The 25150-nt window shown below is 37.5% G+C and overlaps 1 protein-coding gene across 4 annotated transcripts; it reads right to left on the reverse strand.

Moving 5' to 3' along the window:
• Window positions 1–1460: 1460 nt before the first annotated feature.
• On the reverse strand, window positions 1461–24476 carry LOC106087747 (endophilin-A). 4 transcript variants are annotated; one of them, XM_059362127.1, is made up of 2 exons: window positions 22470–24476; window positions 1461–3021 (listed from the first exon to the last, which is right to left on the reverse strand). In XM_059362127.1, exon 1 carries the CDS (start codon window positions 23858–23860, stop codon window positions 22745–22747), a length of 1116 nt encoding a protein of 371 aa, XP_059218110.1. In that variant the 5' UTR covers window positions 23861–24476; the 3' UTR covers window positions 1461–3021; window positions 22470–22744. The 4 variants fall into 4 exon arrangements, with proteins under 4 accessions (XP_059218110.1, XP_059218111.1, XP_059218112.1 ...); XM_059362128.1 differs by having other exon boundaries at window positions 1461–6933; XM_059362129.1 differs by lacking the exon at window positions 1461–3021 and adding an exon at window positions 15461–15900.
• Window positions 24477–25150: the final 674 nt, after the last annotated feature.

The following is a 25150-nucleotide window of genomic DNA, read 5'->3' on the forward strand; positions in this document are numbered from 1 at the left end:
TGGCCCGGTCGAACTTAACGCCTTTTTACTTGTTTTTATATTGCAATAGGACATTTTGTGAATGTACAATTACTTCTTCTCGGATACATTGTTATGTCGTCTGTGTTTTCTACTTCAATATACGGCCATAACATTTTTTTTGCTTTACATTTGCCTTAAACTCATAAATTTTGCTATTATAATGCCATAAAATAAGATTCTGGCAAATATTCTACTGTTATTAATACGAGTCTTAAAATTTTGGTCCCAAAGATTGAATAAAATTGGACGAAATTCAATCTTTTTATCGCGGCTCATGATTTTTTGGAAGCCATCGTAGCGCAGGGGTTGGGCGGGACCGAATCCTGGCGAGACCATCAGAAAAAGAAACATTTTTCAGCGGTGGTTTTCCTCCCTAATGCTGGTAATATTTGTGAGGTACTATGCCATATTAAAAAATCCTCTCCAAAGAGTTGTCGCACTGGGGCACGCCGTTTGAACTCGGCCCATATCATTGAGCTTAAACTTGAATCGGACTGCACTCATTGATATGTGAGAAGTCAGCCGCTATTCCTTAGTGGAAGGTTCATGGACAAAATTTGCATTTTTAACAATACTAAGTTAATTTCAAATATTAAAAGTGTTGCTTTTGTTTTGCACGACACTGTATATCCATGGTGGTGGATACCAAAGTTGGCTTCGGTCGAACTTAATGTAATTTTATTTGCTTGTTTTCTTCCCGTTTTAGGAAAAGTTGAATTTGGCTCCACAGTGTTATAGAGAAGCTCCAGCAAAGAAGTCTTTTGAAGGCAAACACGGTGGTTCACGCAAACCAGGAACCTATTCTACGCTCGGCTAGTGGAACAAATATTCTGTCATAGCCAATTAAAGTAAAGTAAAGTAAATGTGTTAAGTACACGTTTAACAATACTAAGTTAATTTCAAATATCTAAAGCGTTGCTTTTGTTTTGCGCGACACTGTATATCCATGGTGGTGGATAGCAAAGTTCGCTTCGGTCGAACTTAAGGCAATTTAATTTGTTTGTTTTCTTTCCGTTTTAGGAAAAGTTGAATTTGGCTCCACAGTGTTATTGAGAAGCTCCAGCAGAGAAACCTTTTGAAGGCAAATACGGTGGTACACGCAAACCGGGAACCTATTCTACGTTCGGCTAGTGGAACAAATATTCTGTCATAGCCAATTAAAATAAAGTAAAGTAAATGTGTTAAGTACACGTTTAACAATACTAAGTAAATTTCAAATATTAAAAGCGTTGCTTTTGTTTTGCACGACACTGTATATCCATGGTGGTGGATACCAAAGTTGGCTTCGGTCGAACTTAAGGCAATTTTATTTGTTTGTTTTCTTTCCGTTTTAGGAAAAGTTGAATTTGGCTCCACAGTGTTATTGAGAAAAATGTAAAAAAAATATATATTTACTGCGACTACTACCTTATTTTGCCTTTTATAAACTTTAAAGCAAATTGTCATACTTTGTAATAATATAATCTTTCATTTTTATTTTTAGTATTATTAATAAATATAACTGTGGTAGTTTTGTTACTTTTTTGTTTTTTGAAAATTACAATTATTATTGTTTTGAGTTCATTTGTTTTTAAATCCCAAAAAAAAAAAATATTTTCATAAATCATACATACTTTTGTGTTGTGTTTTTTTTTTTCAATTTTTGTTTTTAAATCGGTTTTTGTAATTTTACATACGGAGTATATTCTTGTTAGGGTTCTTCTTCTTCCACGGCTTGTATAGGCTTAATAGATTAAGGATTTTCCTTAGCGAAACTCTGTTTAATATCTCGTTTTATTTTCCATACATATTTCCAAACTTTTTTTAGGTTGTTTTTTTTATAGTTTATTTTATAAATATTATTGTTTTATGTTAGTTATTTTTTTTATATATATATAAGTTTAGTGGTTGTATAATATATATATATAATTAATATTCCAACATGAGACAGTTTTTGGGGGTTTTGGAATTTTTTTATTATTGTTTTTTACTAAATGTTGTAGTTTTTATTTTTATTAGTAGGAGGGTAGGTAGAAGGAGTAGAGAGGAGGTTATATATATATTTTATACTTTTTCTCTATTTTCTTCATTAGAGATAGTTGTTGTTTTTGTCTTGTTATCTTGTCTTTTTTTGTCTTAACTTTGTTTGTTAAGTTTTTTTTTTTTAAAGTTATGATAATAAATAAGTTATTGTTGTTTTTGTTTTTGGTTGATTTTTAATGTTGTATAATCTTCATCGTCATGTTCATCATCTAGGAGCCTGCTTTTACTTGACTATTTGTTGTTCTTTCCTATGGGGATTGATTTTTCCTAAAAAAACAAAACTCTTCTTATAGCACCAAAGAGTTTTATGGTTAATATTCGTTTAGTTTGCTTTTGTTTTTTTTTTCATATTATAATCAAAATAATAATAAATATAAGTTTGCTGTTTTTCTCTTTTTTGTTTGTTTGTTTGTTTTATTAATAAATATACATGTATATAATTTAGTTTATTAATAATAATTTATTTCATGTTATTTTCTTTTTTAACTTATTAATTTTTAATCATTAATTTTAGCCTTAATAATTCCATATATTGTATAATTTAATATAATTGTAATAATAATTAATAATACATAATAATAGTTATAATTAGAATAATAATAAATAACAAAATTAAACAACACACATTTATTTATAATAATAATAATATATAAAGAGACAGAGAAGGAGAGTAATAGAAGAGCAGTTTTTAGAGAATTTTGATTCTTTTTAGGTTTTTTTCTTTTGTTTTTGCATTACATTATAAAAACATTTATATTTTGCTTTGTAAACAAGCAGTTACTAGTAGCAACAAAGGAATTGTTTGGATTTATGCAGCTTAGGGTAATAACTAAACAAAATTAAAAATAAAACTTAAAATTTTTAGGGTTGGACTACCAACGTAAAACAATTTATTCTATTGTATGTGTATGTGATATGAAGAAGTTTAATTAGATATCTCTTCTTATGTATGGCAATATTGGGGCCTAGTGATGGAGGCTGGAATAAAAGAAAATTTAAAAAAATTATAAAATATTTTGTAAAAATTAAAAAAAAAGAAAAAAAATATTAACTAAAAATAAAAACATCGGACAATTAATGCGCCTTTTATGGGTCCAAGACATTAAATCGAGAGATCAATCTATATGGCAGCTATATCCAAAACTGGACCGATCTGGGCCACATTGCAGAAAGACGTCGAAGGGCCTATCTTAACAACCTGTTCCAAATTTCGGCGAAATAGGACAATAAATGCGCCTTTTATAGGCCCAAAACCTTAAATCGAGAGATCGGTCTATATGTCTGCTATATCCAAATCTGGACCAATCTGTGCCAAATTAAAGAGAGATGACGAAGGGCCTAACTCAACTCACTGTCTCAAATTTCAACGTAATCGGACAATAAATGCACCTTTTATGGGCCCAAGACTTTAAATCAGATTAGTCTATATTTGTCATTTTCAATTAAAAAATTGATTCGGCTATTTTTTAATTGAATCTGAAAAATCGTAATAAAATAATTTATTCAATAATTTTTTTCAAATATGTTGCTTAAATATATTCAATAAAAGGCTATTTTGCCCCCTACAATATAAAGAAAGGAAATTTCAAAGACCCATACGTCCCACATTTCGACAACTCAATAGCAAAACCATGCCAGCCGGTTCTAGGTGCCGAATTAACCCTATGGAGTACTTCATCGGGCAAGGACTGCCGCCTCAGTGCAGCACACATTGCTACGACAACAACAACAAATCTGTACGGTACGGCTACCCGACACCCGAAATATTTTGAAGAACCCCCGCGGGGAAACTTTTTTTATACGGGAGCGCACGGATATTTGCCCTTACAACGCACCCCAAGCTCATGTTCCAGGAGGTAAACTTCTGTGTACCAAATATATAAAAAAATTAGAATTTTAAAAAAATTTCAATAACTTTTTAATGGGGTCAATTAAAAAATTAATTGAAAATTTCAAAATGCAATCATTTTTTTTATGGGCCAATTGAAAACTTCAAACATTTCAATAACTTTTTAATTGGATCAATTGAAAATTTCAAAATTCAATCATTTTTTAATGGGTCAATTGAAAACTTCAAAAATTTCAATCATTTTTTAATTGAATATGCAATTTTTTAATTGTATATAATCATTTTCGTGATTGAAGCAGTTTCAATTAAATTTTTTTTCTATTAACCACGCAAGGGATGTCCCCTATGGATGCAGTGCATTGCATTGGCGAAAGGAAATTAGGAATTGGAAGGGGGGCGAAAAAGATGTAGTGTTTATTGACACTGCTAATGTGGGAAAAACATTAGCCGGAAGTCGATTCCACATACGAACGGTTCGGGCGAATCAATTATCCCTGACAAATATCTTTTCATCAGGAAAAAGAAGATGAATATCAGACAAACACACACCATGAAAGTACCGATAGAACACAATTCCATGGCAGCCGTTTGTACGTACCGGATTGACCCAAATCGAGTTCTTCTTCCAAGGGCTGCCGCCTCAGTTTATAATACACTGCTGCAACAACAACAACAACCACCGATAGAACATCGTCAAACAACCCACATTACGACGTTGTTCAAGGGAGGCAATAGAGTTGCATACCCTACTGTACCCAATCCAACGCCATCGCTCTCTTTTGTACACGGTCCAGCTACAGGGATGATTTTGAAGCTCCAGCCCATACATGTGAGTTAGTACTCCATTTTCGGCCTTATGATAGTGGTGTATATGTTAAAAAGATCAGACGGAGTGAAGTAATTCTTAGACCGTTTAAGGAAGTCTAAACACTTAAATGCTTCTTTCGACACTTCAAATACATGTTTAGCATAAAGGACATCACTTTGTATTCTCATGCCCAGAACAACAAGAGCTTCTGTTCGCTCAACATCTATACCGTTAATGGACAAAGATGATCGTAATGGATCAGCGAATCGTTTGTGTGACAACAAGCAGCACTGAGTCTTCCATGCATTAAAATCTACTCGATTCATACGACCCTACTCAGAAATGATCAGAAAATCCTGGCAGAGTGCATAATTTATAATCCAACTTTTGTCCTCAATCTCTCCAAGATCGAATGAGTACGAATGACAGAAATTACTGTCATCCGCAAATGAGTAGATCCGATTCGATGTCTGACCCAACAGATCGTTGATGAAAATAAGAAAAAAAAAAGAAAAATAACAAAAGGAGAAAATTGTGGTCATTGCAACAAAAAAAAAAAAAAAAAAACACTGAGTCTTCCATGCAATAAAATCTACTCGATTTCTTCGACCCCACCCAGAAAAGGTCGGAAAATCCTGGCTGAGTATATCATTTATAATCCACCTTTTGTCCTCAATCTTTCCAAGACTCGGCCTATGGTTGAATGAGTACGAATGACAGAGATTTCTGTCATCAGTGAGAGATTACTGTCATTCGCAAATGAGTTGATCGAATTCGTTGTTTGACCCAACAGATCGTTGATGAAAATTAAAAAAACAGAAGGAGAAAGAACAGAGCCCTGGGGTACACCCGCGGTCAATTTAATCAAATTTTGGTCATTGCAATGAAAAAAAAAAACTCTGGGTCTTCCGTGCATTAAAATCTACTCGATTCATTCGACCCCACCCAGAAAAGGTCGGAAAATCCTGGCTGAGTATATCATTTATAATCCACTTTTTGTCCTCAATCTTTCCAAGACTCGGCCTATGGTTGAATGAGTACGAATGACAGAGATTTCTGTCATTAGTCAGAGATTACTGTCATCCGCATATGAGCAGATCGGATTCGATGTCTGACCCAACAGATTGTTGATGATAATAAGAAAAACAGAAGGAGAAAGAACAGAGCCCTGGGGTACAACTGCGGTCAATTTAATCAAATTTTGGTCATTGCAATAAAAAAGAAACACTGAGTTTTTCGTGCATTAAAATCTGCTCGATTCATTCGACCCCACCCAGAAAAGGTCGGAAAATCCTGGCTGAGTATATCATTTATAATCCACCTTTTGTCCTCAATCTTTCCAAGACTCGGCCTATGGTTGAATGAGTACGAATGACAGAGATTACTGTCATTAGTCAGAGATTAATGTCATTCGCAAATGAGTAGATCGGATTCGATGTCTGACCCAACAGATCGTGGACGAAAATAAGAAAAAGAGAAGGAGAAAGAACAGAGACCAGATCGTGGACGAAAATAAGAAAAAGAGAAGGAGAAAGAACAGAGCCCTGGGGTACACCTGCGGTCAATTTAATCAAATTGTGGTCATTGTAAAAATCTGCTTTGAATGAAAGATCCATTTTTCATTAATTTACTTATATAGCAATACATACTAATACCTCCTTAAATAGGCATTGATTGATGTACAAAGGGCAAAAGTCGTTTGTTTCCAAATGAGTCTTACATGACATAAAAATTCCCATTTGTTTGCAATGTAGGCGAGGGAAACCACTCATAGGCGATAAAATTGTTGGTGGTTTTTGCATTTAATGATTAAAATGTATATAGTATAAGGAAAATATAAACAAAAACAAAAGACCATAATTTTAAAGCGGTATGTGAAAAAGACTTATCAATGAAATTTAGATTAAAATCAAAAAAAAAAAAAAACGACAAACTATAGAATAGATAAACCAAAAACGCTAAACATTTGTAAATAATTACAATTTTTTGGCCATTAATTTTAATTTGTAGCTACTTAAGTTTTCTAAAACAACAAATATATTATGTTAAAAGTTTGAACAATTATATTTCAGTTTATTAATACTAATAAAACATTCAGAATATAATATTAAGTATAAAGAATTCCTTTTAGGTGTTTATATGTTAGAAATACCAATTACCATCAACATTTTGAAATTGTTATTTCCATAAGCTTTTAGCCCTTCTCACAAGGTGAATACATGATAACAGCATACTATTAAAGAAATTTAAGCATTATTAAACATTTTTGTTACAATTATTAATAAATTTAATTTAAATCATTTCATTAATTACAAGTGTATTTTTAAAATATTCATGGCTCATGCTTGAGTATAAGAGAACTATCCATGATTCCACTGTTGAAGGTGGTGGTAGATTCATTTGTTTTAGTAAATGACCAAATTCTTTAAAACCAAAACATCACACCAGGCAAATGTGAATATTTTTTCATTTAAAAATTCGATTATTTACTATGAACCCATCAACTTCAATACAAAGCTCTGTTTATAGAGATTGATGGTAGATCATGATCTATGTAAATAAATATTTATTGACTAAATACAATAATAATATCAATACGATAATATTATAAATTATAAAAATAGCTATTGTCTCGCTGATATAATTGACAAAATCTAATGAAATTTTCACTCTATAAAAAACTTCCACTCTATAGGAAGTTTCTACTCTACAAAAAGCCAGAGTCCATGCTTGAGTACCAGAAGGGATCATTGGTACTACCAAAAGTGCTGTAGTGCTACTCTGGCTAAGAATGCAATATGCATAAAAACCCTGCTATCAGTAGCTACATTAGGCCGAAGGAGTCAATTCCAGCCCAACGTAGAAGAAAAACCAGTAAGGAAAGGCAAAAGTCGGGCGGAGCCGTCTATATAATACCCTACACCACCTGGTGTACGTAGTACTTTTTATATGTAGAACTTATCTCGAAATCTAGTCAAGACTTTAATTTGGATACCTATTGAAATATCGAATAGAACCTTGTACGATTATCCGATAGGACAATCAATTTGGATTCCCACACCCTTAAAAGGCCATATCGGATAGAAGATTATATGGGCGTTATATCGAAACCTGTGCCAATTTTGATGCCACATACTGGGACGTTAAATAGAACATCTCACGCCCCACATTGAAGAGATGTGGCCAAAACTGTGGCTTTTACTGCCTTAAAAGTCCATATCGGCGATTTCAGTGAAATTTTGCGCACGTATTTAAACGTCAAATAAAACATCTCATGCAAAATCGGACGAAACTTGTGGTTTCTACAGGCCAAAGTCTGCTTCGGATGAAAGATATATCGGGGACCTAAATCTAAACCGAATTTAATGAAATTTTGCACACATATGAAGACGTCAAATAAAACACCTCGAACTACATCATGTTAAGATCGGACTAAAATAGTTGCTTCTACACCCTTAAAAGTCAAATCGGATGAAAGATATATATAGGAGAGGTATATCTAAATCTGAACCGATTTTTATGAAATTTTGCACAAATATGAAGACGTCAAATAGAGCATCCCATGCAAAATTTTTTAAAGATCGGACCAAAATTGTGGCTGCTAAAGCCATAAAATTCCATATCGGATGAAAGTTATATATGGGAGCTATATCTAAATCTGAACCGATTTTTATTAAATTTTGCAGTTGTATTCAGACTTTAAAGAAAACATATCGTGAAAAATTTTGTAAAGATCGGACCAAAATTGTGACCGCTAAAGCCATAAAATTCCATATCGGATGAAAGTTATATATGAGAGCTTTATCTAAATCTTGACCGATTTTGACGAAATTTTGCACACATATGAGGACGTTGAATAAAACATCCTCATCGGACCAAAATTGTGGCTGCTACAGCCTTAAAACTCCATATCGGACAATAGGTATATATGTGAGCTATATCTAAATCTGAACCGATTTTTATAAAATTTTGCACACATATGAAGACGTCAAAAAAAGAACCTCATGCCAAATATTGTAAAAATCGAAACAAAATTGTGGCTTCTACAGCCTTAGAAGTCCATATCGGATGAAAGATATATATGGGAGCTATATCCAAAACTGAACCGATTTTTATTAAATTTTGCACACATATGAAGACGTCAAATAAAGAACCTTATGCCAAATATTGTAAAGATGAGGCCAAAATTGTGGCTTCTACAGTGTTAAAAGTCCATATCGGATGAAAGATATATATGGGAGCTATATCTAAATATGAACCGATTCAATTCAAAATCAATATCGTTCGTCCTTGGGCCAAAAAAGAGACTTGTGCAAAATTTCATGACAATCGGACAATAAATGAGACCTGTAACTTGATCACAAGAATACATGGACAGACAGACGGGCATAGCTAAATCGAATCAGGAAGTGATTCTAAGCCGATCGGTATACTTATCAATGGGTCTAGCTCTTCTCCTTTTTGGCGTGGAGCTGTAAGGTATAAAGACAAAATGCATATATTTTATATGCCTTTCCATGGCATATAAAATATTTTCAAGCATTATGTAGAATCAAAACATATCCTAGAGAAGATCAAAGAAAAAAATCAATAACACCATTATATTTGCTATAACAAAGCAGCTTTCGACACCTCAATAAGTTCAAAACTATATTAAATCTTGTCTGATTTTGAAATCCCTGAAAAACTAGTAACACTTTTCAGAATTACTTTAACTAGCACATCATCATCAGTTTAAATAGGAAAAAGTTCTTTATGAATAGCCAGTCCAGCTTAAACTCCATAGCTTGCACTTACATGTGTGCTATTGTTATCTAAAGAAAGGTAACCACACATTGCAGCGGTTGCTTTATTTACTCTCAAAACCCACAGGCTCCTATTTTCTATTTTTATTTTCCCCCATAAATATGTGGCAAAATTTGTCGGTTAATTACTCACAATTATTTTTTTTTTTATTTTTTCCACCAACAGCAAATGCAAACCCTTGAGAATTGTTGGTCCAGAATTATAACCTACGGAAAGGGTCATGGAGCTCTGCAGAAAAAGCGAGACATTTTTCCGTAATCTACAGATATAACATGTCATAATGGAAATTGCTATTGCCATAACAGGTCACAATAAGCTCGACTTGTATTCGTGTTTTAACCTGGGAGTTTTTTAGTCCATCTTCTTTCAACCTTAAACCTTTAGGAAGATTCTTGGGGAATTATACAAGTCAAATGTATAGAGGATTTTTTTGTTAATGTTCCCTCATGATGAAAAACATCACTCGGGATCCTTCCCAACCACTATCTATTCTACCCAACTGTTTCCCCAACCATGTCACTGCCATTTGTAACAAACTGAGGAGAAAGAAGAAAAGGTCGAAGTTAAGTCGCTTGTCAGCAGAACTCAGATGACTTGTGTCGCCCTGAACACAGGATAATGCGTACTTCTGCCCTTATTGGCAGATAAATATTAGTGAACACCTTTACCCCTGTGTATTTAAAGTTTTCTCAACATTTGAGTCAACTAAAGGGCCTAAATTGGCAGACTAGCGGGAATTCTCGCTAAGAAAGACTCTGCCGGGGCTCCAGACCTTTTGCTTAATAAAGAAACACAGGTTTTTCTCCACATCATAAAATTGAATCGACTCAGAATGTATAGAATCAAACATCCCACAGAATGATCCAGAAGGTACAGCGTAAAGCTGTTCTATGTAGAACGGAGTAGTGCCCCTAGATAGGTGTTGAAAACCATGGTCGATCTTAGGCCATTATGTTGGGTGTGTTACAACGAAGATTGCCCTTCGACTGAAGGAATTAAAAACATGGCGGTCCTCAAACATTGGGCTTTCTTCTGTTCTGCCTCATATTCCAGAAATGAGATGTGTGGGCTGCAGATACCCCAACCTTCAGGGACCTTCTGTATACACGGATGGGTCTAGAATAGTGATGGGTATACTAAAATACTAAAGTGTGTTTGATGATCAAAAAACTCGAACAATCAACCAAGTGTAAAATAACAATAATGCGTCGACCGAACGAAGGCACACGAAGTAGCTTTCACTGTACTGTTCAGCCGCGGGCATAGGAATTTATGCGCGGTTGTGTGTTTTTGGCCATCTTTGGTCTAGACCAGCGGTGGTTCTAACAAAGTGAAGTATCTTTGTAGAATGACAACTATGCGTCACCTGTACGAACTCACAGGAGGTGGTGGTTATGTTCGTTTTTCCTATGCCTAAGGAATTATGTGCGGCTGTTTATTAGTTAGGTCTAGAGCAATATGGTCGGTGCCCCATTGGACTAAAACGATATCCGTGGGTAGTCAGGCACGCTGAAACTTCCGGCGGAGGGCCATATGAGGCCGAAATTGGTCAAAAGATGCAAGAAGTTTCTTTAAACCATGGAATAGGCTGTCAGTCCCCTGTGGTTCTGGGCCATCATCACTGGGTGCTGGAATGCTGTTAAGCGCAGATAGTGCTACGGAATCTGCAAATTTTCCCCTTTGCGGGATTCTTGGTAGGGTGGACGCTCTCTATGGTGACCGCGAGTATGAAATCCCATGGCAGCCGGTTGTACACACAAGAGTGACCGGATGAAGATTATAACACACTGCTACAACAACCTTGGACCGCTGATAAGAATCCTAAGGGGACCCAGAAAGGTAGACATCTGCAGATTGGTTTGTGATGAGGAAGTGGAGTTGGAGACTGTCAAGCACTTTAATGTCACTGCAAGAAGATTATGGGGATAGCTATGAGCCCGGGATGGGGATAACTATGAGCCCGACACGGGGTAACTATGACAACCTCACAGGATGGAACTTTGAGCTCTCAATCACATGGCAGCCGGTTGTACGTACCGGATTGACCCAATGGATTCCTTCATTGGCAACACACTGCTACACTATGTTGTTCACAACAAAACACTGCTACAACAACAACATCGAGCTCTGATTTATGTGGTGTTCATCGTTATCAAGAGAAGTTTAGCTGGGAGCTGCCGGGCGCGTCCACAAGTTGCGGATAGTAGAACGCTCTATATGGAGTAGCTGCAACGGCAGTCGCGAACACTCAGCGGTATCGAGCGGAGAGTCTCAGTGAGAGGCCGGGCGGCACCCACTCTTGCACAAATACTGAGTGTCAGGTGTACTCAATATGACAATGCGAGTTATTGACGCCTTCTAATAACCAATGGACGCCCTGTTGCCGCGGCGATCGGTTCTTTGGACCGGAACGAGCGTGCTCATATATAAGAGCTTGACGAGGATCGCCACCTCCACATGAAAATGTGGTTACAACATTAAAAGCAACAACAACGAAATCCTTATAAGGGGGATCCGGATCGTGAGAAAACAAATCTCTTATTGAGAAAAAGCAGGAAGGTCGTCAGTATGACGTTCAGTATCATTATGGCACCGTTATCAGGTTGCGAAACTGGACTACACCGTATACGGAGTAGCTGCAGTTGCAGTCAGCGGTATCGAGTGGAGAGTTTCAGTGAGAGGCCAGACAAACACCGGCTCTTGCTAAATACTGAGTGCCAGGTGTACTCACTATGACAATGCGAGTTATTGACGCCTTTTAATAACCAATGGCCAAAACGTTCCCGCAGCTATCGGTCCTTTGGACGGCAACAAGCTTGCTCATATATAGGAGCTTGACGAGAATCACCTCCTCCACATAGAAATATGTGGCTACAACAACAACATTACGGGTCACATAGGGCTACGGGCGCACTAAGGCAAAATAGATGCGGCAAGCGACAGCGTAGTTAGGGCATGTGGGCAACAAGATGGTACGTTGTAACATTTCCCATTCCAATGCCCGGCTTTTGCAACTAACAGCCGCCGGCACGGCACGATACAAATCCCGCCACGGGATAGCTATAAGCACCACACAGGCAGGAACATTGAGGTCCGATCTGTGTGGTGTTTATTGCTGTTACGAGAAGCTTAGCTGCGAGCTATCGGGCGTGACCACAGGTTGCAGATATAGAATGATGGTCATATGGTCATCTCCTATTAGCCCAGCTGCCAGTGACTTCGATTTGGATCTTCATGGTCTAAAGGGAGAAAGCAATAGAAGAGAAATCTTGGATCAAATGGCGTTTCGGGTAGATTCATGGAATGATGACTGCAACGGCAATCACGGACACTCAACGGTATCGAAGGGAGAGCCTCCGTGAGAGGCCGGGCGGCAACGGCTCTTGCTTAAAATACTGAGTGCCTGTGATACTCAATGTGACAGGGCGATCTATTTTGGTGCCTTTTAATACCCAATGGCCATAACGTGCGCCAACGCCTTTGATATATGTGAAGTCCCCCAGCTAATTTCTTATATTCTTTCCAAAATTATATCAAACGTTTTTACTAAGAAAAATAAAATCTTTCTAAGTACCTATCCGTACTCCATAGCATTTCCCCCCAAGGGTGTCCCAATAGCTCTTAGCGTCTTCTAATGACCACAAGAGCGGCGATCAGGACATCAAGGATAAGATTAATATCAAGACAAGAACCCAGAACAGCGATGATATAACTGCGACCTACAACTTAACCCTGGTCTATACAGGCAGTAATCACTCTCTGGATAATTTTATCCACGTTTGGATAATATTATCCACGTTTGGATATTTTTATCCAAGCTGTGGTAATTTTATTCATGTGTGGTTAAAGTTATCGTAGATAACTTTATTATCTTTATCCGCCTTGTGGATAATTTCAATTTAATCTACCTTGTAAATAATCTCTTTCCATTGTCGTGGATAAAATTATTCACATTTGAGTATAAAACGGTACATATTGTAAGTAATTTTATCCACGTGGTGGATAAATTTATCCGCATCGTGGATAAATTTATCCACGCTGTGTATGATTTTATCCGTGTCGTGAACACGTTTGTCCACGTTCTTGATAACTTCCTTCGAGTTGTAGATAACTTCAACCTCGTCGTGGATAACTTTATCCACGCTACCTTCACATACAAATGTGGCTGCAACATCATCAAACACAACGGATTTCGAAAACTGTAAATCCCTTCCCAAAACCTCTTTTGCGTCTATCGTTATGGCACATTGCCCTCCCTGAAATGTTGTGTGTGTCGTAGTATAACCCCAATCCAGTCCCTGTCTCCTAAAACCTTCCTCCCCACCTCATCCATAGAAGGGAATCTTGTCCGTTTTCTGTCTCCCCGTGCGGCTCAGGGCGGTGACTGTCCCATCACCCATCTCCTCGTTGTTAAATGGCCTCTCAATATTCGAGAAGGCCGTCATTGCTTACTCCTTCTGTAGGAGAGACGTCTTAACTTCAAGCATCACTGTGTGGAGGGCCGTCTTCTCCAACCTGCCCTTAGTCGCAGAGTTCCTGGGTCTTGACACTCAACAGAATCAAGCAGACGAAAGATAGAACACAATAAACTGCTACAACAAAAACAACAACAACCTGCCCTTGAGTTTTGCCTGAAGTTCTTCGACGTCAGATCTCTTGCACCTTCAAGTCTTTTTTTGTTAAAAAAATATGTTTTGTTTGAATTGTCAAATTCTACGTTTGGTAATAAGCATAACTGCCATCGTAGCGCAGAGGTTAGCATGCTCGCCTATGACGCTGAACGCCTAGGTTCGAATCCTGGCGAGACCATCAGAAAAAATGTTAAACGGTGGTTTTCTCCTCCTAATGTTGGCAACATTTGTGAGGTAATTTGCCATGTTAAACTTCTCTCCAAAGAGGTGTCGCACTGTGGCACGCCGTTCGAGTCTTTTTTTGTTAAAAAAAATGTTTTGTTTGAAATGTCAAATGCTACATTTGGTAATAAGCATAATTGCCACCGTGGCGCAGAGGTTAGCATGCTCGCCTATGACGCTGAACGCATAGGTTCGAATCCGGGTGAGACCATCAGAAAAAATGTTCAACGGTGGTTTTCTCCTCCTAATGTTGGCAACATTTGTGAGGTAATTTGCCATGTTAAACTTCTCTCCAAAGAGGTGTCGCACTGTGGCACGCCGTTCGGACTTGAGCTTAAACTTAAATCTGACTGCACTCATTGATGTGTGAGAAGTTTGCCCCTGTTCCTTAGTGGAATGTTCATGGACAAAATTTGCAATTTGCATTTTTGCCTCTTTACATTTACGATACATTTGTTCTACATTTACATTACTTTTATGAGAGCATAACCAGGATTTAATAGATTTTTTTCTAAAATGTCATCGAAATGTCTTTGGAGAAATATTTTACAACTTTTTTTACAATTTTCAAATTTTTGTTCGAATTTTCTTAGTTTTGTTGGATTTTACACATTTTTGTTGTTGAAATTTGCATGTTTTATAATTTTTGTGTGACATTTGAGTTAAGAATTTAATGCGTAGAAATGTTTCCATTCATATTGAGAGCATAAGAAAATATTTATATTAAGGAAAATGTCTATATTTATATCAAAGAATATTGTCATATATATTAATATGATGACTATATGACCAAAAGAATCCATTGATTTATTTATAATGATGCAATGGTCGAGTGAGTGATGAAGACAGTCACCAGCATAAAGAAATCCATGGGAAATTTTGACAAAGAATCAACACAGCAAAATTAAACAATCATATAGGGTATTAGCAAGCGAGTGCTCGTATTTGAGGTGTTTAAGGTAGACAAGTTTTACATATTTTTTCCAATTTTTTGTTACGTTTTGAGAAGGGGATTTCTTAGGGTGTAACTGCTTGTTTATAAAGTAATTATATAACAATGAGTTCAAAAATACACATAATAATTAAACATTCAAAAAAAGGATATTTTCCTTTGTGGTGTGGTTTTCTTGTCACTTGTTGTATGTATATAAAGTTCAGAGGACATTTAAATATTATAAAAAAATATGTATGTTTTTTTTCGTTTTTTTTTTGCTTTTGCTTTTGTTTTCCTTCTTTTTAAAATATGTTTACAAATTGTTTTGGAAATTCATATTGTTTTAGTTTGTGGTTTGGAGACAATTAAAATTTACATAAAAAACTGGACACTTGAAGAGGAAGATATCGAAAAACAGAGATCAAGACTTTGAAACACATAAAGGTTTTTTTTTTACAATATTGTTATCATTTTCAATTGGCTTTATTAAGAGTTGCAGTAATATGGCATGGCATATTATCCATCAAAACACAAACTCGAAGAGTGGGGAGGTTAAGTTTTTTTTTTTGGTTTTGTTTAAATGCTGAACGAAATTATAGGCGGCTATCTAAAATGAAATGTGTAATCAATAATCAATTATTTTTGCAGGCACTCTCTTTTTGTTTTATATTTTTCATTTGTTTATGTTGTATGTCATTTTGTTTGTTACCAATTCGCCGAAAATCATAGCTTTGCCCACAGCACGGCAAAAAACATGCGTTAGTGAAGTGATATGGAAAAAGAAAGGAAAAAAAGTAAATTCACAACAACAACAGAAAACAACAATAAAAAAAACTACTACAATTTAATGTTTTATCCACTTGGTAAAGATAAAACACCCAAACATTTATATTAGGCTTTGGAAAAAAACCAAATTTAACACCATGGTGTCAAAACTGATTTACACTTTACTGATAAAAGCGACAAAAATTGATCTAATAAGGTTTTTAAATCTTTTTAATTCAAATACTAGTCTTTTGGTTAACGACAAGTCTCATGAATGCGAGTTATAGTGGGTGGCTGAGTGGGTCGATACAAGCCTAGTGAGAACAAATTTAGGATTGGCTACTTCTTCTCTAATACTGGCGACTTTCAAAGGTTCTCTAGGAAGAGATGACACTCGGTGTGATAGAAAATAAAATTCCTTATCACTGAACTACAACTTAAACAAGGCAGCAATGACCTGTGCAGAAGAAATGTTCTTGAGAAAATTTGAATTTTGAACTTACACTCGCTTACAAAAAACATAAAATATTGGGTTGCCCAAAAAGTAATTGCGGATTTTTCATATAGTCGGCGTTGACAAAATTTTTCAAAACTTTACTTTCTTTTAAAAAAATCCGCAATTACTTTTTGGGCAACCCAATAGTTTGTCGATGAAGGGAAATAGTGGTAATGTTATATTTTCGTAGAGGGCGACGAACTGACGTTATGTGTAGAGTCTGTCGGCGTTAAAGGCTCTGGTGTCGAACCTTACGAGTCCGAGAAAATGTAGAAGATGCCTATAACATCCTCGAATCATGGCCACAAACGTAGAAATGCGGGCGAGTGTTAAGCCTCCCCCAGAAAATACCTCGTTACGCAAAGATCCTGGTGGAGGCTATAAGGCGTTACTGGGTTGCGGTCCATTATAAGGTACCAGATAATGCGGCTGACGAGCTAGCCAAGAATTGATCGCTAATCAAGCTCAAGATGACAACAACATCCTCGAATCATGGGCAGAAATGTAGAAATGCGGGCGAGTGTTAAGCCTCCCCCCAGAAAATACCTTGTTACGCAAAGATCCTGGTGGTGGCTTTAAGGCTTTACTAGGTTGCGGTCCATTATAAGGTACCAGATAATGCGGCTGACGAGCTAGCCATGAATTGATCGCTAATCAAGCTACTGAATCAGTTAACTCATTCGGTGGCAAGTCCTTGGTACGATACACCCTGTCTGATGGGCTGATGCTGTACACTGCAGGGTGGCCAAGTCCCAATTTTTTTTTCGTAAAAACCGCAATTATCCGGAGGCTGAGAAGAACGAGGTCCAAAGCTGGGGACTGGCGTCCTTAATACACCATTTCGAGCTGTATAGACCCACCTCGTCTGTGCCTGGTGCTAGCATCCACTATATCCCGGCACGGGATAGCGCCACACAGGCTGGGACATTGAGGTCCGATCTGTGTTCATTGCTGTCACGAGAAGCTTAGCTGCGAGCTACCGCGTCCACAGGTTGCAGATAATGGCATGCTCCATACCGAGTAGCTGCAACGGTAGTTGCGGACAATCAGGGGTATTGAGCGGAGAGTCTCAGTGAGAGACCGCGCGGCACCGGCTCTTGCACAAATACTGACTGCCTATGATGATCGATATGACAAGGCGAGTTATTGGCGCTTTTAAATAACCAATGGCCACTACTCCCGCTTAGATCGGTCCTTTGGACCAGAACGAGTTTGCTCTCCTAGAGGAGCTTGACGAGGATCGCCGCCTCCACATGAAAAATGTGGCTACAAAAACCCACTACATAGAATGTATAGGGGTTGCAATCAGGGGCGAATTACCGCATATGTGAACGAGTAAAATCGTTCCTATTGTGAATTATGCATCTTCCTATTGTGAATTATGCATTTCTATATTGACCGAGGATTTTTGAAATTTAAGAACGAAAATTTTTAAATCGATTATAATTTGTAAAAAATTTAAAGTGGTATAAAACCAATTAAATACGAGATGAAGCTTTATTCGATACAAAAGCACACTCAATAACTTAAGCGGTAATTGGGTCCCAGGTCTGACACTGCCGAGATAGAGTTATATAATGTGTATATACCGCCGGTAAGCAGTTGTCTCCAAGATTATTGACCCTAAATCAGAAGACTGTGTCTGGCCACAATCACTGTACTAGGGGTCTAAAAAACTCATAACTTTTTATGGCATTGTCCCCTAGGTAACGACCAAAGAGGCAAAGTTTTGACAGCTCAGATTGACAGCTCGACGTTTTGCAATGTGAATGAGAATTACGGGCGATTGCAGAAGCTTGTTAGATATCTCCATTGCATCACATGTTCGAGTAAATGCAGCTTAGTGGCAAGCGGTCATTTCATTAGCATCGGACTACCTCCCCATAATTCTCATAATGGACTGACCATCCGATAACGAGTGGAGTCTCAGTGAGTGGCTGGTTGGTTCTGGCTCTTGTAAATACTGAGTGTCTATGATACTTTAAACGACAAGGCGAGTTATAGGTGCCTTTAAATAACCAATGGCCTTAATGTTCCCGCGGTGGTTGGTCTTATAGGCCGTAAAGAACATGCTCACCAACAGGTACTTGGCGAGGATCGGCACCTCCATATGAGAATATATCGCTATTAAAACAACAACAACCATCTGATTTCATAACCTCTGAAAGCCGAACATATACCAATGGGAAGAAAGCCCATTGGGACGGCTTTACAAAGTCCACCAATAGCATCTTCAGTGAACTGCCACCTAACACAAATGTAGGTTGCAGCCGATTGTACGTACCGGAATGGTCCGATGGAGTCTTTCATCGGCAAAGGCTGCCGCCTCAGTGTACAACACACTACTACAACAACAAATGTACGTATTGCTGAGAAGAAATTCCGAGACATTTAATACCCAAAGTGGTGCTCAACTTCCCGCTTCAGGCAATGGTACTCGAAGACGAGCTTGATGGGATATGCTGATCCGATCCTGCTGACTCTAAGATCAGGGAAATGAATCTTGACGAAATGGTCGACGAACATAAACGAAATTTATGGCTTTAGCCCTTGAGACAGTGTAACTTAGTCATAGGCAAGTTGTGGTCTACTGTTAGGTCACTTTCGAACTCCTGGCGGGACAGGACCTCTGTCTTTTGGTAACGTAATAGTAACTTATCCGGAGAGATGCAAATTTGCCCATGAACATTCCTTTAAGCAACAGGGGCAAACTTCTTACATATCAATGAGTGTTGTCCGATTTTAGTTTAAGTTCAATGATAAGGGGCCTCGGTTTTTATAGCCGAGTCCGAACGGCGGGCCGCAATGCAACATAACTTTTGGGGAGAATAATATAGTTCCTCAGCCGAACGAAGCAACACTGTTCCTGTGTGTCTGTTCGTTTTTTCTATGCCCGCGGTCATAGGAATTTATGTGCGGTGTGTATGCTGCCCATCTATGATGAAGAACCTTGACATATTAAGAGTCGAGTACATGACACAGGTCAACCAGTCTCCAAACAATCTCATAGTTACCTATGTCTGGAAAATGGGCAGAATGATCCCGCTTTTTAAGTCTGGAAAGAATCCGAGTAAAAGAGAGACGTACAGACCGATCTCTCTTCTCTGAGAAAATCAACAGCACGTTCCTCCAGCTGGGCCTAAATCTATGTAGTCGCCAGTCGTTTGTAGAGTTTTGTGACAAGAAGTCGATCTCGTTAGGGCGTGGTGATATCTTCGGCACTGCTTAAGCTCTACATGCCATCTATTCACCCTCTCTCGGGGGCATCGAGAACATATCACATGTGGACGATTGTTCGATCATGACTTCAGGTCCCCCCCCATGATATCATGATATCTGTGAAGGCATGAACGTCTACATATCCAATCTTGCCGTTTATTTCGCTACAAGAAGTTTGAAGAAATCCGCCACTAAATCTTTAGCCATAGTTCACTTCAGGGACTTCAGTGGAAATACGACGGCAGTAGGATGTGAATATCGATAGCGTCACGAACCCGACCACCAACTATCCCAAAATACTTGCCGCCATGACAGCCGTTTGAACGTACCGGACTGAGCCGATAAAATCCTTCATCGGCAAGGGCTGCCGCCTCAGTGTACACCACACTGCTACAACAACAACTTACTGTCTCATTTGACAGCCTTTATAAATCTACAGCCTGTGCTAATGCAATTAATGATAAGGTCAGAAGTAGAGACAGGGTCCTCAAGTCGCTTGCCGGCAGCACTTGGGTTGCTGACAAAGACACTTGTTGACTACATACGTAGCAATTGGTTGGACATTAGGTTCGATCTACATGATCTAGAGCGAGATGTTCAAGCGTTGGTCCCCTCAAACTGAGTACCACACAAAGGCAAAGTGATATCCGGGCACTCATGCCATATAAATTTCACATCTGTCCTACATTAAACAAGGCACCATCGAGACATTATTCTATCGGTGTGTTGTTGCACGTACCCAACACTTCCAATAACCTTAAAGATTTATTGATCTGACTACTGAGAATTTATAGAATGGCCCAGTTAAGGTTGATAGATAACCCCACCACCAATAATCCTGACTAAGATGGAAATAATTCAAGGTTCTTCATCTCAGCGATATTTGAATCAAGTAATTGATATTTTCCTGCTTTAAAACCCAGAAACAACGGCTACTCTCTACCTGTCAGCGTTAAACGTTGGCCTCAACAGAATGGTAAATTAGTTACTCATTTAAAATTAACCCATTGCTGAAACTTGGTATGGCCAACGAAGCTTTTCTTCAATATAAACAAGTTCGACAAACTTATGCGAAACATGCCTTACATATCCATGAAGTAGAGCTGACAGAGTATAGATGTCACTATCGATATTTAATTTTTGGCAATATCGATTGATATGAATACTATCGCAAAAGTTAATTTTTTGCAAAACTAAATAAAAAGAAGCAATCCGAAGCTGAATGTATCCTTTAAGATACATTGCGCCTATAGAGGGCGCAATTTTCATCCAATTGGGCTAACATTTTGTACAATCATTTCTCTTATGACTTTCCACTGACTTTATTTAGCTTGGTTTTATTTGGTCTGTGCATTGATATTGCTTCTATTAAATCAATCTCCTAATTTTTCCTTCTTATTTTCGTTTGAAATATAGGTGATGGGAAATTAACGATAGTATCGAGACTATCCATATTTATAGTTAAACTATCGAAAATAAAGAATGTTGTTATTATCGAGAGTTTTGCCAACTCTACCATGAAGTCCCGAAACCTCACGAAGTGGAAGACTGGATAACCTACGATCGCTATATGTAAGCCTATGATCTGCAAGGGAAAAAAGAGAACATTTATAAATAGCGCTGTTTTATTCGAGTGCAAATCACAATAGCGCCGTGGATATTCAGAGCAAAATTGTAGTTATCGATATCACGATATTGCAGTTATCGATATCACAACACGTCCGAAATACAACAGCACATACATATGTCACATTGCAATCTTCGCTTTGGGTGCATTGTCCTTAATAAATGGATTGTTTTTACCAAATCAAATATTTCAAATACATATAAAATTTTTTTTATGAAATTACTTAGATATTCCTTCACACGAATGTAGGCTATTCAATAAAATGGTAAAAATGATTAATTTATAAAATATGTATGAATGAATAAAATTTAAAAAAATACTATGAACAATAGTTTTTAAATTATGAATAAAAAAAAATTAAATAACAAGAACAAAAATATCAAAAAAATTAACAAATACCTCTTAGGAGAATTTAAAGACTGATTATTTATTTTTGTAAACAAGTAGAGAGACGAAAAAAAATTAGGTGAAAAGAATTTCATGAAAAACAAATGCTTTTCTTTAGCATATATGCATATGGCTTATTAAAGAAAACAAAACAAATTTCTGAGATTATAGCAAAACATAAAAAATACGTGATAGGGAAAGAAAAACGAAAACAAAAATTTAAAAAATTTCACTTTTGTTTGTTTTCCTTGGGTTTTTGTTTTTGAAAAAATTGAAGCATTTCATTTTAAAAATGTTTTGACTAAATTTTGTTATTTGTTTTGTGTTTTGCATTTTTTTCAGATTTTTTTCTTTTAAATTTGCATTTGTTAGCATTGTTGTTTTTTCGGTTATTTGTTTTAGTTTTTGCTTTCGCCATGTTCTTGTTTTGCTGATAAATTTTTATAATTAACATTTAAATTGTAAAATTTAATTGTAATTAATGCTGTTTATAATATATATATGTATATATAATTAATTGTAATTAATTCTTTAATAAATTAGTTATTGTTTGCCAATTCTGTTACTGTTACGGTTTTGTTTCATTTCATAGACACCAAAAAATTCATTCATTCATTCATACACATCATCATAATACAATACAATATAGTAGAGTAGTAGTAGGCTCTTATATAAAACTTACTTCTTCGAGATGTTCTTTTTTTCATTTCATAATCATGGTTAAATATTTTCTAAACGCACGCCGCCTTTACTTCATTGTCATCATCTTTATCATCATCATTGTCGTCGTCGTGGTTCCTACATACACACAACAGGACATGTGCATGCAGCCTCCTTATTGGGTTGTTGTGTTGGTATCTTTGTAGACATTGTCATTGTCATTCTAATCATTGGTGTATGGGTTGGAGGTGGTGGTGGTGGTTGTGATGGTATTTGGTAAAAGGGTGGGGAGGTCCTTTAATTGCCATTTGGCAGTGGCACCACCACCTGCACATAGGATTGTGGAAAGTAGCCTGTGCGACCGTTGAGTGAACCTTCAAACCAATTATCGTCGACGCGACTCAGAAGCGTGATTATCTCATGTTCTTTAAAGCCCAATTCACCGGGATTTTGTGGATCGAAATCATACAAAGCCTGGCAATAGGGCTGCATCTGTTGTCGCGACGGTGTGGTTGCCATCGATTTTGCAGGCGAACGCATGGGCGATGGCAGCGGAGAAGCACCAGCCGCCCTATGGTGGGCTGGTGTGCCCGAGCTCTCCGTGTCATTGCCCGTGCCGTCCAAATTTAAATCGAGCAAAGTTTTGGGCACAAACTCCGGTTTGGGACGTGCCTCGGCTTCTTCACGCTTTTCTTGCAAGGTCTCCTGCAGACCGCGCAAAATATCTGCGCATTGCGAGTGAAATTCGTAGAGAGCCTCAGCAAAAGTCACCAGTTGCGATACTTGCTCGGTATCGTTTTCGAGCAAATTAAACATACCCATTTGGGCAAGGTGCAACGACTCGGCGAACTTTTCCTCGGAACTACGAATTTCATCATCTTTGGCCTGCCGGCGACGTTTGCAATCGAAGTCCAGTCGCCGTCCCTGCAGCTTCTTTCGATGGTGCATTACCTCTTTCAAATCTTTCATTTGCATATGATGCAGTGGCTCCAAAAAGTTCTGCTTTATATTGTCATCCAGTGAATACTTGACATCGGCCATTTGGCGCAGCGCTTCGCCAAACTCAACTAGCGCCTGCGCAAAAACACTACTCTCTTCACCCAACTTTTTGCCATAAGTCAACATACAATCAGCCAAAAGACCTTCAGGCTGAGGATACGTATTCGATTTGGCCTGTCCCGATAGTTTTGAGATGCCCTTGACGGCTGCCATCTTGGCTCTGGCCGTGGGATTTGGCTGCAAGAACTCCTTCGTCTTAATCTGCAATTCCTCGACCAGTTCGACGGTTACGTCTGTTTTCCGCTCCATCTCCATGAAATCCAAATCTAGCTTGGTGCCCTCGGCACCACCCATCTTTTCCGTCACATACTGATTGGCCTTATTAATCTGTTTCTTAAATCCGGCAAAAGCCATTTTACTATTTTAGTGGCTCAACCTCGTCGTAGTTGTAGTATTATCTTTTTTAATTAAAGGAAACTGGCCTTTGGGGGAGAGTTGAGCGAGCTGTGGCTGCTTACTGAATGAAGAGTTTTTTTCACTTCACACGACAACTTGGGCTACTTGCTGGTTTGCCTTTCTCCTCTCTAAGTGCTGCTTTCTCCCCAACAACTAACTACAACGGCTGCTGCCAATATATACACACTCACTGCACGGACGACGAGAAAAAAAAATCAATCACCTTCAGCTTTTCTGGATTTTCTTGTGGGTTGGTTGCTACTGCTTACTTGCCTTGCTGCTTAGATAGAAGAGGACGAAGACGAAAAAAATTGACTTTGATGTAGAGTGGCTTGGTTTTGTTTCACAGTTTTTTGATTTCAAATATCTTAAATTTTAATTATTGTGCAAATTTTTCATCGATATTCTTGTTCGTATGAGGTTTTTATTGCTAATTGTTAATTTTTTCTTGCTTCGTTTAGTGGTTTTTCTTTTAGGGGGCTGCTTTTTTGCAAGCTCTCTCAAACGACGTTTACACAATTTAATTTTTCTCGCAACTCGGTCGATAATTCGCTGCTTGTGACCACATAGCCAATGCCAGACAATAACAACGGCGTAAGCTATAACAAGGCAAGGCGGAATTGGACTTTAAGCAGGCCAAAGACATCGGCGGGAAAAAAACTGTTTCAGTTATTACAAATCTGGGTAATGTTTGCAAATAATTTATGAAATTAATTTTTTGCTGTTGAATAATTATTTATAATTCATAGAACAAAAGACAATAGACAATTTTGAATTGAAGTTAAATTCTTAACGCCGTTATGTTAGTGCGAATAATGACTACTCTTACTCTCTCTCTCTCTTGATTTTACCGAGTACTTGCAAATGTCAAAATGTCAAGTTGAAGGCTATTGTGGGGGTGGTTTTTGGTCAACGGCTACCGACGATGATGATTGGGGCCAACGACAAAACAAATACAACAATAATGAGTAATAAAAAAAAAAAACAAAAATCATAGAATGTACTATGTAATAAAAAAAAAAAATAGACCACCAGACATACAGGCGATAGGGAAGATATCAGAGCAGTGCTAACAATTTGGAGGGTGAGGGATGTCTAACTGATGATGCTTAGAATATCAATTGAAATTGGTGGGGGCAAATATATACTATAACAACTGCAGCAACGCATGAATGTCGTCATAACGGTGGCAGCAACATGGATTACGTGGCCATGGTCATGATGAGTGTGTAAAGAAATTTTTTGTTT

This window comes from Stomoxys calcitrans, chromosome 2, assembly GCF_963082655.1.
Source record: "Stomoxys calcitrans chromosome 2, idStoCalc2.1, whole genome shotgun sequence".
Taxonomy (NCBI): domain Eukaryota; kingdom Metazoa; phylum Arthropoda; class Insecta; order Diptera; family Muscidae; genus Stomoxys; species Stomoxys calcitrans.